This window comes from Bufo bufo, chromosome 9 (assembly GCF_905171765.1).
Source record: "Bufo bufo chromosome 9, aBufBuf1.1, whole genome shotgun sequence".
Lineage (NCBI taxonomy): Eukaryota > Metazoa > Chordata > Amphibia > Anura > Bufonidae > Bufo > Bufo bufo.
Window position 1 is genome coordinate 80,629,717 of NC_053397.1, and position 16,710 is coordinate 80,646,426.

Consider the following 16,710-nt stretch of genomic DNA (forward strand, 5'->3'; position numbering starts at 1 on the left):
ACTGTGTTCTAATTGTCAAGATTTTTCCGAGTTCAGTATTGCTTATCGTTAATAGTGATTCACTTGGATGGATGGCAGATTGAGTCATGGCGCATAGAGTGTTGTTGCTTTCACAAATAGCAGTTTCACCGCTATTCTATTACCACCACCCCCCCCCCCCCCCCCGATCTCTGTTTGATAATCAGACTGAAGTTTCTTCAGTTCTCCCCTCTATTCATGTCCTTTACTTTACTGAAAAATGGCCCTTAAGGCTGTCAGTTTATGCTAGTTACACTGTTCTTTCTGATGTGTTCATTAACTGGTGTTTTTCATCAGTCTTCACAAATGTGTAAGGTTATTTTGTACACCTATCCCCCAGTCCCAATCTACCCCACCTCTCTCCCTCACCTAGTCTTCACAGGCTCACCACACTCCCTCCTTCCCTTCAATAGATACAAGGGTACATATAGATTGAACACTGACTTTTCTCCCTTTTACTATGTCCTCCATAAAGTTTGTCTCATTTAATGTTAGGGGTCTTAATTCCGCAATCATACGCAGCCAAATACTACATACATTAAAAAAAAGTTATTTTCCTACAAGAGACCCATTTCCTAGTAGATAAAACCCCGGCCTTACGTAATCACTTTTACGATAAATGGTACCATTCACACACTCCCACCAAAAACGCCAGAGATGTAGCCATTGCCTTTTCAAAACATGTCTCGTTCGAACTTAGCCATATACAGAAAGATACAGATGGCAGAATATTGATCTTCACGGGTAAACTGAATGGAACCCTAGTCACGCTAGCCAATTTCTACGCCCCTATTATCCAACAAACCCCCTGAATTTGCGACACAATGTCGTTACTGAATGGTATTACACAGGGTGAGTTAGTGGTTGGGGGAGATTTTAACGTGGCTTTAGATCCACTCCTTGACACTTCTACCGGAAAATCCGCTCTCTCCTACAGAGCGCTCAGGCACATTAAGGAATCACTACAACTCCTCTCACTGAGAGACACTTGTTGCTTCGCACATCCCTCGGAGAAAGATTATACAGTATTCTCAGCCCCACATAACTCCTACCACAGGATTGATTATTTCTTTCTACAACACTCCTCCCTTCACAAAATTCGCTCTGTGACAATTGGCCCTAGCATTCATTCCGATCACTTTCCACTGGAATTGATCCTGCGGGTATCAGATTCTGCCCCAACTAAGTCACCTTGGAGATTAAATGAGACTCTCTTGTCTATTTCCACCGTACATAACAAAATCTCCAGCCGCTTGAAAGAGTACTTTCAACAGAATGCAAATAATGGGGTCTCCGTACCAATAGTGTGGGAGGCCCATAAAGCCACAATAAGGGGCGGATTTATATCAGCAGGTACATACCACAAAAAACAAAGGGACTCACAGACACAGTTGTTACAAGCGGAGATTTTAAGACTGGAGAAGCTCCACAAAAAATCATTAATCACATCCCACCTCCAACAACTCACTGAGGCCCGCCTTCAATTAAAAGACATCCTAAACAAATCCTCCGCTAAGATTTTCATGTCGACCAAACATTCATTTTACGCTCATGGCAACAAAGCTTCAAAATTAATGATGTTCCTCATTAAAAGCAAAAAAAAACACACACACATCACAGAGATCAGGTCAAGTTCGGGCTCTACCACATCAGTCCCGTCAGAGATTGAAAATTAATTCATAAACTTTTACTCTTCCCTGTATCAATTACATCACTCTGACCGAAATTCAGATTCACCAGAATATCTCTCGGCAATCTCAGACTTTCTCCCAAAACTACGCCCTGAATCATGTTCTTCCCTATTGAAGCCATTTTCACTACATGAGGTTCGGTCTGCCCTGCGAAGAAGCCCCAAGAGTAAAGCCCCTGGTCTAGACGGCCTTCCATGCTCATACTATGAGATCTTCTCATCGATTCTCCTCCCTCAATTGACAGACACATATAACACCTATCTGAACCACCACAACAATCACTGGAGGCATATATCACTCTTATTCATAAAGAAGGTAAAGATCCTGCTCAATGTGGCAGCTATAGACCTATTTCTTTACTAAATGTGGATTTGAAGATATACGCTAACCTCCTCGCTGATAGACTTAAACCTCTAATTCCTAGTTTAATCTCTCCAGAACAGGTAGGTTTTGTGCCTGGCAGAGAGGGGAAGGACAACACTATGAGGGTCTTGTCCCTGATACAAATTGCGTCACGTAACAAATTACCGTTGGTATTGTTGGGGACTGACACAGAAAAGGCCTTCGACAGGGTAGACTGGACCTACATGAAACAGGTTTTGATTCACTTCGGCTTCCCACAAACTTTTATAGACGCCATTTTTATCATGTATTCACGTCCCACGGCGAGACTGCGTATAAATCAATCCCTGTCAGCCCCTTTCCAGATAAAAAATGGCACCCGTCAAGGTTCTTTCATTGGAACCTTTCTTAGCCTCGATCAGAGCTCACCCGGATATTGCTGGGTTTAATGATGGTAGATTTGTACACAGCTCAGCTGCTTACGCTGATGATATCTTGCTGATTATAAATAACCCATCCCAAGCGTTCCCCGTGCTACAGTCTCTCCTCCGAGATTACGGAACCATCTCCAATTTCAAAATAAATGCATGTAAATCGGAAAGCCTTAGGCTTCAATATATGTAAAGAAGAATTAGACCTCCTACAGACGCATTACACATATCATTGGCCGAAATCCTACTTGGAGTGCACTCTACACCCTCAACTACGCCCCTATCCCACACTTGTTCAAAAGAATAATAGATTCATGGTCTCTCCCCTTCCTATCCTGGATGGGACGAAAGAACCTAATAAAAGCAATTTTACTCCCCAAATTACTTTATCTATTTCAAACTCTCCCAATCCACCTCGCAGGACAATTCTTTACAAGTGTCAGGAAATTAACAAGCAAATTCCTTTGGCGAGATGGGAGACCCAGACAAAGTCATGACTCCTTGGTCCAACACAAGCTAAGATGTGGTATGTCTCTGCCTGACTGGAAACAATATTATGAGGCAGTCCACCTGTCCAGAGTAATATATTGGCTACATAAAGACACTAATAAACTATGGATACCACTAGAGGAACACTTAGCGAAATACCCTCTGGGTTCTCTCCTTTGGCAAAAAGACCAAAAAGATCGCAAGCCTCCTGCTCACCTCACACAAAATACTATCACTCAAACCACTCAAAAAGATCTGGCACACATACTATCACTCAAACCACGTTGAAGATCTGGCACACATATGCAGACAAAATCAGCCCTAACCTCTCTCCTCTAATGTCTGTAGCTTATATACCAGAGTTACACCAGAGAAAATTACCAAGGCTGGTCTCAACGTTCAAGATATGAAAGCCATCTCACGCTACTCCTTCCTGAGTCCCGACACATTAGATGACCCTCTAACACATTCTTCCTTTCACTTTTTACAAAAAGCACACATACGCTCTTTAGTTATGCCTTATTTAGCTCAAGGAAGTGTCCATAGGGATCCCACAGCTTATGAAAAACTGATATCTTGAAATAACGTCGCAAAACACCTACTCTCCAAAGTGTATGGCGTCCTTCAGGAAGTCAAATCACCTTCAGAATCTCAGATAGAGGATACATTGCAGAATGGGGTAGAGACTTCGGTACTACATGGACACCATCAGAAATTAAGCAAATATATAGCAGATCCCACGGCATATCCCGATGTACTCGCCTCCAAGAAAACGCATTTAAACTAACCTCTAGATCAGGGATGCCCAACCTGCGGCCCTCCAGATGTTGCAAAACTACAACTCCCAGCATGCCTGGACAGCCTACAGCTATCAGTCTACAGCAGGGCATTGTGGGAGTTGTAGTTTTACAACAGCTGGAGGGCCGCAGGTTGAGCATCCCTGCTCTAGATGGTACCGCACACCAATTCGACTAAAGCAGATGAACTGTCTCAGCTCTGATATAAGCTGGAAGTGCCACCTCTTACAAGGGTCTTACCTCCACATGTGGTGGTCATGCTCTGTGCTGACACCCTTCTGGTCGGAAGTGACAAAACGAATTAAGAGTATATGTTCCATGGTCAATGACCCCTCTCCTATTTACATATTACTTAATATAAGATTGGAAGATATACTGCTCACGAAGCGGATACTATTCCAACACTTAATGGCTGCTGCAAAATCTTTAATTCTGTTGCGTTGGAATCAACAGAGCACTCCCAGCATAACTCAATGGTTGCAGAAGGTCAATTATATATTCCTCATGGAGGAACTTTCAGCCTGGGAATTACGCACACACACAAAGTTCCAATCGATATGGAAGGACTGGGTCACCTTCCGCTCGACCTCATTCGCCCTCCAACACTTAGCAGAAGAACCCCAGGATACAAATGACTAACTATTATAGGAAATCCTCTCTCGACGAGCCCTTTCCCCCGCCCCCCCCCATACTTTTCTTCTCCCTTCTCTCCTATTTCCATCCCGCTTCTTGTATACCATCTACACCCTCCTTACCTTGGTACACTAAGTCTATTGTACTTGTTTGCTATGATATCCATATTCAGATGAATGATCTCTTATGTATTTTTGTCATTATGGTATCCCGATTATATCGTACCATTTGTTCAATTGTTACATTTTTATTTGCTCTAAAAAAATTCAATAAAAAGAGAATTGAAAAGAAAGAAAAAAAGGAAATCCCCAATGGGTTAATGCCTACGCATTAGAAGATATTGCTGTGACCAGACAGACTTTCATCACCAGGCAAGAGATTTGCAACATAGGTTCCAAAAAAGGGGGTACCTCCAAGTGGTTCTGAGGGAAGCTTTTAAATCAGCATCCCTTAGGGAGAGATCACGCATACTTATGGGGAGCAAAGAATGCCCCCCTCTCTCAAAACCAAGACAAATCCGTGTAATAGGTACCTTATACAAATATTGGGATTTGCTGAAGATGGATAAGGACTTAAATGATGTTTTGATGGATTATCCTACCATCACATATAGGAGAGGGTGCTCTCTAGGCAATCATTTTATTCATAGTCACTATGAACCACCACCAAAGACAGGTAATTGGCTTGACCGCAATAGGTAAGCCAATAGGTATGTTTAAATGTGGTGGTTGCATAGTATGCCCATATACCTACAAAACTATACAGATATTTGAAACCCATACCACAGGGGTCAGATGTCATATCAAACTGTAAGACCATGGGGGGTTGTGTACTTACGCACATGTACAGGACTCATGGATTATGTAGGGAAAACTAGAGCTGAGGAAACATGTGGGTCATCACTTGGGTGACATCAGACATAAACGTGACACCCCCTTAGCAAGACGTGTGGGAGCCACATAATGGTGACCCTAAATCCTTGAGTTTCTGTATCATAGAAGTTATTCACCTCTCACCTAGAGGTGGCAACTTGGAGAAAAGAATATTACAAAGAGAGACTGAGTGGAAATTTAGGTTAAAGATATATTTAAATGAGACAATATGCTTTACTAGCTTTATATAGTCCTTGTAGGCTCCTGGACACAGGGTGACCCCTACAGTATTTACATATCTTCCCATACTGTAAACCATTCACATGATATTGGACTGAAATGGGTCAATTTCCATGTATATCTTATTGTGGGTATTTATCATTTAACTCCATAGCACTTATTTAGTTTACCGACACTTACCAACTTTATGCCAGTATTTTGTATCAGAGTTTTTACCAAAATCCCAATGATTAACATTTATCAAGTCATATACAGGGAGTGCAGAATTATTAGGCAAATTAGTATTTTGACCACATCATCCTCTTTATGCATGTTGTCTTACTCCAAGCTGTATAGGCTCGAAAGCCTACTACCAATTAAGCATATTAGGTGATGTGCATCTCTGTAATGAGAAGGGGTGTGGTCTAATGACATCAACACCCTATATTAGGTGTGCATAATTATTAGGCAACTTCCTTTCCTTTGGCAAAATGGGTCAAAAGAAGGACTTGACAGGCTCAGAAAAGTCAAAAATAATGAGATATCTTGCAGAGGGATGCAGCACTCTTAAAATTGCAAAGCTTCTGAAGCGTGATCATCGAACAATCAAGCGTTTCATTCAAAATAGTCAACAGGGTCGCAAGAAGCGTGTGGAAAAACCAAGGCGCAAAATAACTGCCCATGAACTGAGAAAAGTCAAGCGTGCAGCTGCCAAGATGCCACTTGCCACCAGTTTGGCCATATTTCAGAGCTGCAACATCACTGGAGTGCCCAAAAGCACAAGGTGTGCAATACTCAGAGACATGGCCAAGGTAAGAAAGGCTGAAAGACGACCACCACTGAACAAGACACACAAGCTGAAACGTCAAGACTGGGCCAAGAAATATCTCAAGACTGATTTTTCTAAGGTTTTATGGACTGATGACATGAGAGTGAGTCTTGATGGGCCAGATGGATGGGCCCGTGGCTGGATTGGTAAAGGGCAGAGAGCTCCAGTCCGACTCAGACGCCAGCAAGGTGGAGGTGGAGTACTGGTTTGGGCTGGTATCATCAAAGATGAGCTTGTGGGGCCTTTTCGGGTTGAGGATGGAGTCAAGCTCAACTCCCAGTCCTACTGCCAGTTTCTGGAAGACACCTTCTTCAAGCAGTGGTACAGGAAGAAGTCTGCATCCTTCAAGAAAAACATGATTTTCATGCAGGACAATGCTCCATCACACGCGTCCAAGTACTCCACAGCGTGGCTGGCAAGAAAGGGTATAAAAGAAGAAAATCTAATGACATGGCCTCCTTGTTCACCTGATCTGAACCCCATTGAGAACCTGTGGTCCATCATCAAATGTGAGATTTACAAGGAGGGAAAACAGTACACCTCTCTGAACAGTGTCTGGGAGGCTGTGGTTGCTGCTGCACGCAATGTTGATGGTGAACAGATCAAAACACTGACAGAATCCATGGATGGCAGGCTTTTGAGTGTCCTTGCAAAGAAAGGTGGCTATATTGGTCACTGATTTGTTTTTGTTTTGTTTTTGAATGTCAGAAATGTATATTTGTGAATGTTGAGATGTTATATTGGTTTCACTGGTAAAAATAAATAATTGAAATGGGTATATATTTGTTTTTTGTTAAGTTGCCTAATAATTATGCACAGTAATAGTCACCTGCACACACAGATATCCCCCTAAAATAGCTAAAACTAAAAACAAACTAAAAACTACTTCCAAAAATATTCAGCTTTGATATTAATGAGTTTTTTGGGTTCATTGAGAACATGGTTGTTGTTCAATAATAAAATTAATCCTCAAAAATACAACTTGCCTAATAATTCTGCACTCCCTGTATATGCTTAATGTATTTGGAATTTTAGCGTAGGGATGTCTATTGTGCTATTTATTTGTTAGAGCTACATTGTAATATTTATTGTTTTCCCTAACTTGTTCCAGTCTCAATCTACTCACTGCGCATGCGTGCCCTCAACACAAGCTCATTACTCATCTACACCAGTCCATGTGTCTAGATGACGCATTCTCAATTCCCCTTTTGATGTTGTGTTGGGAACTGGCAACTTTGGAAGAAATGAGAAGGTACATACCCCAACATCGTTACATCTGGTGACCATGTCCCTGAATTGCTGTTCGTCACCAGATCGGGTGCAGATCTTATAGCTGATTGGCTGGTATCTCTCCCACCATGGCCTATTGGGGTTTGTGACAATCAAATTATCAGTAGGAGGTGAAATCTGCAGAAGAAGAAAGAGGTTACAGAAGAAAGATGGACAGTTTTAAAGGAAATCTGTCACCAGCAATCTCGCTATTCAGCTGTTTGCATAGATACATAGCTGTGGTTCACCTGATTAAAGCATTGTTTTTCTTTTGTTGATTCATTCCAGAGGTATGATACTATTTTTTTATATGCAAATTAGACCTTCAGTGGGTCGCTGGTGACAGATTCGCCTTAAGACACAGATTTCAATGCATCAGCTCTTCAAATAAGTCGTTCACAATAACAGGTCAAGGTAAACTCAATAAACTGAAATGTTTATAAATTTCTTGAACATCTCAAAATATTGAAATCTTGTTCTCAATCCAAGAGCTCACTTACGGTCAAACTGGATTCATGTTTTCTAACTCAAAATAAACACTCTTGGTTCTTCGATATAAAATCCAGCTTTATTAAATACAATTAAAATAAGTAACATTCACTTATGCGTTTCGGATGTATGTATCCTTAGGCATAGTAAATTATGAAATGAAAACATTCTCCTAAACTACAAGATAGGACATGCCCCTATTAATAAAATTATAACTTTAAACTGGAAGATTTAACCCTATCACAGTCAGATTACACATAAACGGCTCACAATATTTAAATAATATCAATGAAACCAAAATTAATAATGACATCTCAAATCCTGATGAGGTTCAAGCCCATTGTTTTCCTAGTGCTCAGCATAGAAATCTAACAATGTATAACTTCCTTCCATGATCACCCCTTCTTAGAGTTTTAAACACTCTTTCCATGCCCTTAAATAAAAACACCACATATATTACCTGTATGTATATCTCTGAAAGGAGGGGACAACATTGAAATATTTGAGGCATCGTTGGGACCTCCAGTACACCCCACACATTTTTTACAGTTATTATAAGATGCAAAATGCAATTGATCTAACTTTTGATTTGTTTTTGAGCAAACATGGCAAAGAACAGTCTTACCTACATGGATTAATGAGCAGGTCTTGCACTTGTGATGGACACATTTATAACTGCCCACATATGACAGCCATGGTTTATTCTATTCTTTTTGTTTCAAAAAAATAAACTTGGAGACGAAATGGAACCTATGGTAGGGGTCTTTCTAGCAGCAAATGTCACACCTTTTGAAAGTACATCTTTTAATATGTCATCCTGATGCAACATGGGAATATAATTCTGAACATTTCTGATCTCATTATATTGCTTACTATAGTTGGTAACAAACATTGTATTATGTTTCAAGTCTTTATTCACATCATAAGATGCAACACTAGTTACTTTTAACTTTATGTCTAAAAATGGGAGGCTGGCCCTATCAAAATTTGCTGTGAACTTTAAGTTCATATAATTAAGTAGGTCACAAAATCCCCAAAAGTGGCTTCTGTGTCTTTCCAAATTACCAATAGTTCATCTATAAAATGATCAAGCCATTCCATTGATGAAATATAGGGGTTAACAGAAGAGAAATTATATCGTTTTTCCCACTGGGCCATGTAAATATTTACAAACAATATAACAATAACAAGGGGAAAAGTTTGGGGAGCATATGCAGAAACTTTTTTAGTGCATGACTATATGTGCTGTACAGATTAAGATTTTGTGTGAAAAAAAAGAAATTCCATGTCATGTTCTATTCTCCGTTTCAGATTTACTACTTTCCTCTGGCATGCTCATGGACCTGAGGGACCTTAGTGCAGTGAGGTATGCTGGTTTATTTCATTGTTGCATGCTTTTGGACTGTTCGATCAACCAGTCTGAACGATCATAAATTATACTTCTGCATTCAATAGTTCAGAGTAGCAGTCAGATTTCTGTTCAGTGTTGGGAAAGTTGCCTGTACAGCAAAGAGGACTCATATAAGTTGCTTCAAACAATTCTTACTAGATTTCTGCGGTTTATTAGTGATCCAGTGATGCATTGCTTTCCCTCTCACTGTAGTATTTGTTAAGAGTACACAGTCCATTTCATATATATTCCAAAACATATGCAATATTGCCTAACAGTTACCTAACAGTAATTATTACACTGACTGTGCAAAGAAATCAAAATCCATATGCCTCAAGTCCATTTCTTGCAGTGAGGAGACACACTGCTTTATGTGAGTGCTTATTTCTCTGTGTACTAGCCATCTGTGGGAGTCTCAGCACTCAGACCCCCACCAATTATTGCCTTTGATATTTTGTTCTGACATGAAAAAAGTTTTGCTAAAGCATGGGTACAATTTAAAGAATAACTGCAATGTGACATTACAAAGGTTTTGATCAGTGAGGGTCCGAGTGCTGAAACCATCATTAAAACAAAAGGTTAGATGCACTCTCCTGAGTGCTGTCTCTCAGTGCTGCTGAAGATGGGCTAAGGATAGCCTTAGTAAAAAGTCTATGAGCCCATCATCAGTTCTGTCTTCAGCAGCAAAGAAGTGTTCAGCAGAGTGCTTCTAACACTCTGCTTTAGCAATTGGCGGGGGTCTCAGCACTTGGACCGCCACAGATTAAAACCTTTGATATAATACAGTGGGATGCGAAAGTTTGGGCAACCTTGTTAATCGTCATGATTTTCCTGTATAAATCGTTGGTTGTTACGATAAAAAATGTCAGTTAAATATATCATATAGGAGACATACACAGTGATATTTGAGAAGTGAAATGAAGTTTATTGGATTTACAGAAAGTGTGCTATAATTGTTTAAACAAAATTAGGCAGGAGCATAAATTTGGGCACGGTTGTCATTTTATTGATTCCAAAACCTTTAGAACTAATTATTGGAACTCAAATTGGCTTGGTAAGCTCAGTGACCCCTGACCTACATACACAGGTGAATCCAATTATGAGAAAGAGTATTTAAGGGGGTCAATTGTAAGTTTCCCTCCTCTTTTAATTTTCTCTGAAGAGTAGCAACATGGGGGTCTCAAAACAACTCTCAAATGACCTGAAGACAAAGATTGTTCACCATCATGGTTTAGGGGAAGGATACAGAAAACTGTCTCAGAGATTTCAGCTGTCTGTTTCCACAGTTAGGAACATATTGAGGAAATGGAAGACCACAGGCTCAGTTCAAGTTAAGGCTCGAAGTGGCAGACCAAGAAAAATCTCGGATAGACAGAAGCGACGAATGGTGAGAACAGTCAGAGTCAACCCACAGACCAGCACCAAAGACCTACAACATCATCTTGCTGCAGATGGAGTCACTGTGCATCGTTCAACCATTCGGCGCACTTTACACAAGGAGACGCTGTATGCGAGAGTGATGTACAGGAAGCCTTTTCTCCGCCCACAGCACAAAAAGTGCCGCTTGAGGTGGGCTAAAGCACATTTGGACAAGCCAGCTTCATTTTGGAATAAGGTGCTGTGGACTGATGAAACTAAAATTGAGTTATTTGGCCATAACAAGGGGCGTTATGCATGGAGGAAAAAGAACACTGCATTCCAAGAAAAACACCTGCTATCTACAGTAAAATATGGTGGTGGTTCCATCATGCTGTGGGGCTGTGTGGCCAGTGCAGGGACTGGGAATCTTGTCAAAGTTGAGGGACGCATGGATTCCACTCAGTATCAGCAGATTCTGGAGACCAATGTCCAGGAATCAGTGACAAAGCTGAAGCTGCGTCGGGGCTGGATCTTTCAACAAGACAACGACCCTAAACACTGCTCAAAATCCACTAAGGCATTATGCAGAGGAACAAGTACAACGTTCTGGAATGGCCATCTCAGTCCCCAGACCTGAATATAATTGAAAATCTGTGGTGCGTCTTAAAGAGAGCTGTCCATGCTCGGAAGCCATCAAACCTGAATGAACTAAAGATGTTTTGTAAAGAGGAATGGTCCAAAATACCTTCAACCAGAATCCAGACTCTCATTGGAACCTACAGGAAGCGTTTAGAGGCTGTAATTTCTGCAAAAGGAGGATCTACTAAATATTGATTTCATTTCTTTTTTGTGGTGCCCAAATTTATGCACCTGCCTAATTTTGTTTAAACAATTATAGCACACTTTCTGTAAATCTAATAAACTTCATTTCACTTCTCAAATATCACTGTGTGTGTCTCCTATATGATATATTTAACTGACATTTTGTATCGTAACAACCAACAATTTATACAGGAAAATCATGACGAATAACAAGGTTGCCCAAACTTTCGCATCCCACTGTATATCAAGTTTTTACAATGTACATTTATTCTTTAAGCTCATATTTTCTTCAAATATCTGTAAACATTACCTGCAGGCTCACCAGTAGTAATGAGCGGCAGGGGCAATATTCAAATTCGCAATATTTCATAGTACATAGTACATAAGGCAGAAAAAAGACATTTGTCCATCCAGTTCGGCCTGTCATCCTGCAAGTTGATCCAGAGGAAGGCAAAAAAAAAAAAACTGTGAGGTAGAAGCCAATTTTTCCCACTTTAGGGGAATAAAAAAATTCCTTCCCGACTCCAATCAGGCAAACAGAATAACTCCCTGGATCAACGACCCCTCTCTAGTAGCTATAGCCTGTAATATTATTACGCTCCAGAAATACATCCAGGCCCCTCTTGAATTCCTTTATTGTACTCACCATCACTACCTCCTCAGGCAGAGAGTTCCATAGTCTCACTGCTCGCGAATATTTGGTAGAATATTTGTCATATATTCGCAAATTCAAGATTTTCTTAATCGCGACAAACCGGCAATGTAATATTCGCGTAATGCGCGCAAAATACAGGCGTGGGTCACTATAGCTAAATTTTTCAAGCTGCTAGAACTTTTCTGAGACTGGAGAAAATGGTTGGCACGGCAGAACATTACAATAGCTTTATATGATTGCGAAATCGGCACTAATGATGCGAATATTTAGTGATTGTGTGAATATTAGTGATTGGTGCACTAAGTATTGTTGTGAACTCGTGACATCACAGCACTATGTATGTATGTATGGAAAGCAGAACACTATATCACTACATCTAATGTAATGACACATCTAAACACAGAGCACAGCAATAACACAATGGCTGCTGGGGAGGTTCTTATATAGTAAGGGGTAGGCAACTTTCCTATTGGTTGCTAGGGATGTTGCTAAGCTCAGAAAAAGACATTGCAGCCTTCTCATTGACCCACAAGCAAGAAGGGAGGTTACTGATGAAAAAATAATCTAGAATATTTGAAATTGCGAATATATAGCACTATAGTCTAAATATTCGCAAATTCTCGAAGTGCTGATATTCGCGATTAATATTCACTATTCGAATATTCGTGCCCAACACTACTCGCCACCAATGCTGTGCTTGTGGAGTTCTTAAAAGTATATATTAGAAATATAATAGATGAGAGTCTAAGTAAATGTGCTGCAAATTGCTCCAAGCTTATCTCCATTTGCCATAGAAAGTTTACATTATTACAAGGATGCTCCAGAGTAGAAAGACCCAAAGAGTTGGTTTATACTGAGTATTTTGGAGGAGGTTTTGAAGCAGATTTTCCTGTAGGTTTTTCAGACAAAGCCAGAAGTGTACTTGCAGTACCCCAGACCTGGGTATTTGCAAATTGTTTTGTTCTGGAATGCAATTTAATGTTACTTAATGATATTTCATATGTTCATACCTTGTAAAGTACCCAGCATACCTTTGTATTAATTAGTTGGGGTTACTAATCCTGACTCAGCCCCTGCAGAAAGTTATGTGCAGGCTTAGATCTGGCCCTATCTTAGGCCTCTTTCACACTTGCGTTGTTGGGATCCGGCATGCACTTCCGTTGCCGGAGGTGCCTGCCGGATCCGGAAAAACGCAAGTGTACTGAAAGCATTTGAAGACGGAACCGTCTTCCAAATGCTTTCAGTGTTACTATGGCACCCAGGACGCTATTAAGGTCCTGGTTGCCATAGTAGTAGTGGGGAGCGGGGGAACAGTATACTTACAGTCCGTGCGGCTCCCGGGGCGCTCCAGAATGACGTCAGAGCGCCCCATGCGCATGGATGACGTGATCACATGGATCACGTGATCCATGCGCTTGGGGCGCCCTGACGTCACTCTGGAGCGCCCGGGGAGCCGCACGGACGGTAAGTATACTGCTCCCCCGCTCCCCACTACACTTACCATGGCTGTCAGGACTTTAGCGTCCCGGCAGCCATGGTAACCACTCTGAAAAAGCTAAATGTCGGCTCCGGCAATGCGCCGAAACGACGTTTAGCTTAAGGCCGGATCCGGATCAATGCCTTCCAATGGGCATTAATTCCGGATCCGGCCTTGCGGCAAGTGTTCCGGATTTTTGGCCGGAGCAAAAAGCGCAGCATGCTGCGGTATTTTCTCCGGCCAACAAACGTTCCGTACCGGAACTGAAGACATCCTGATGCATCCTGAACGGATTACTCTCCATTCAGAATGCATTAGGATAATCCTGATCAGGATTCTTCCGGCATAGAGCCCCGACGACGGAACTCTATGCCGGAAGAAAAGAACGCAAGTGTGAAAGAGCCCTTAGCTAGAGTAGTGTAGTTATTCTTGAGTTAGAGGAGGAAGTGAGAGCTGTAACGTGCTCTACTCCTCAAAGAACTGGGCCAAAGTTACAGAGAATCACCTTCTCTGAGGATTATCTACTGAGGGAAAGACCTCACCAGAAAGTACTACAGTACTCAGCAAAAAGAGAGAGAGAAAGGAAAAAACTAAGAAGGTCCAGAATCTGCATGGCCAAGCATTGGAGTCAGTCAGTAAGATATTTGCTGATCAAAGCTATAGATGTTACTTTGTGAGAGGGACATTGTTTAGACACCCCTTACACTTGGACATCACCTAGCCAGTCATATCTTTAACCCTGCGCAGCTCAGTTGGAAATTAGAGCCATAATGCAAGAGTCATATTGTCAGCCAAAGATCCTGTAGAAAAAGACTTTGGAAAAATACAGAGAAAAGGGTACTACGTTCCCCATTTTTCCTCAAATCCATACATGCTATCTGAGAGAATTAGCACTGTGAATTGTTGGAACTGTGTTTTGATACAACTGGAAGTAATACAACTCCTGTTCTACACTTTAGTAAAGAGAGACATTTGTTTTCTACATCTGGCCAAGCTGCTGACTCCATTGCCATACAACAGCCATTGCACCCTACACCTTCTGCCTTGAACCCGCATCAAAGGGCACCCCAACAACCACCAGACAGGCAGGAGCCCCAACATCAGGGTGTGCCCGGGGGGAAGAAAGGGTGCTGCCTTCTTTCACTGCGGTGTGAGGATTGCCACTGTGATTGACTTAGACAGCTCGGGCCACTATCACTCTATCTTCTACTTTGCTCCTCCTGATCTTGCAGGAGATCCAGCAGGAAGGAGAAGTACAAGTCCTTTTTTTATATAGTAGTCCCTCAAGTTACGGGATGACCATTGTAAGCTGAAGACATTGTAACTTGAGTCTAAAATGCTATGGAAAACTAATAATTGGTTCCAAATCCCCAAAATGTCATTCCAAAATGAGAATTTAAGGACAATAAGCAGATAAATAGGACACAAAGAATGCCCTTACATATAACAGTCATGAATAGCTGTCGGACGCTGTAAATAATTTTCTATGGTGAGGACTGGAGCTTTTTCAGCACCCAGTATACCAGAAATATAAAATGGAGCCGCCCTCACATGATATCTAAATGAGCAGCACATCCTGGCACAGACAGAGGGCAGTACAAGACATGTATGTCTTGTACATACCTGTGCATGCTCTGGCGGTGAACCCAGCTTCTCTGTTGCAGTTTAGCTGGGTCATTCTATTGCTGTGGCTACCAGCCCCGCTGACAGGCTCATAGGTTATCAATATAAATTGCTGCAAAAAACATTTAAACAGTCAGCTGGTGGCAGCAGGTACCTGTGATTGGTCTTCTTGCCACACTAGTGTTTGTACTTTTCAGAAATTCCCGGATCTTGACATTTGCTTGGACTTTGATCTTGCCCTTTACCACCAAATGTATTTCTGACATTATCTCTTGGTATTGACCCTGTCTGTTATTTGACTCTGTACTTTAAAGAGGAGATACTAGAAAACGTAATAGATAAAACAAGATAAAGTGATCAGCTCACCCTCTGCTGCTCCGGACTTGGCATGCTCAGAACTCATGGAGTAAGGCAATCGTCAGTAGCAACAAACTTCCAGCATCAGCCACCATCTAGTTAAAACTTTTTTGTTTGTATCTTCATAAAATATACACATACAGTATATAGCAGAAATGCTGCTATATATGTGTATGTTTTAAGAAGATGCCCATAAAAATAAGTTTTTAACAGGATGGTGGCTGAGACAACCAATACAGGTGTTTTACCAGAGAAATGGCCATGTTGGTTGGTTGGATGTGAGGAATTGTATGTGGAGTCTAGTTTGAATTTACAATGGCCCAGGAAAAAACATTGTACCGTATGTTCAAATGATTGTATCCTGAGGTCATTGTATCTTAAGGGGCCACTGTATTTCCGATTCCTTTTAATGACATTTATTTTCTCATATACAGTAAAGGGTGTATTAGACTGGGCTAGTTCATTATTCTTGGCCAGTTCATCATTAACGAGCATTCACAGGATCATGTGACCAACAATAACAATTGAGGGACCGTAAGTTTTATCTTAAAAAGTTTTAAAACATGTGCAATGGAAAATACATTCGCCTACTGGGCAAAAAAAATAATGATACAGCCTCAAATGTTAGGAAATTACCATTGCACTGCAGCCAATCAGTGGCCTCAGTAGTCACATACTGTACGACTAGCATATTGGCTCTCATCGCTGAGTCGTATCACAAGTAGTATGGCATGTGTCTTGTGGTGCCTGGTGAGTGACTGCAGCGATCATGTGCTGGCACCTTGTAAACCAGACTGAACTGTCAGTGCTGGAACAGTGGGGACTTGGAGAGGTAGGTAGTATTTATTTTAAAACATTTGGGGCTGTTTGTACAAATGTTTTCAGAAGCTATATAACCCCTTTAAGATGGAAACCTGTATGTCATGTTTAGCATGATAGATAGATAGA

At 41.2% G+C, this 16,710-nt stretch overlaps 1 protein-coding gene across 1 annotated transcript in view; it reads right to left on the bottom strand.

Moving 5' to 3' along the window:
- The window catches only part of LOC120979707 (pancreatic alpha-amylase-like), a 163,144-nt gene that overhangs the window by 144,148 nt on the left and 2,286 nt on the right, over window positions 1–16,710 (bottom strand). Inside the window, exon 2 of the mRNA XM_040408641.1 lies at window positions 7,582–7,728. Coding sequence (XP_040264575.1) covers window positions 7,582–7,728 — 147 coding nt within the window. The remainder of the gene's footprint in view (window positions 1–7,581; window positions 7,729–16,710) is intronic.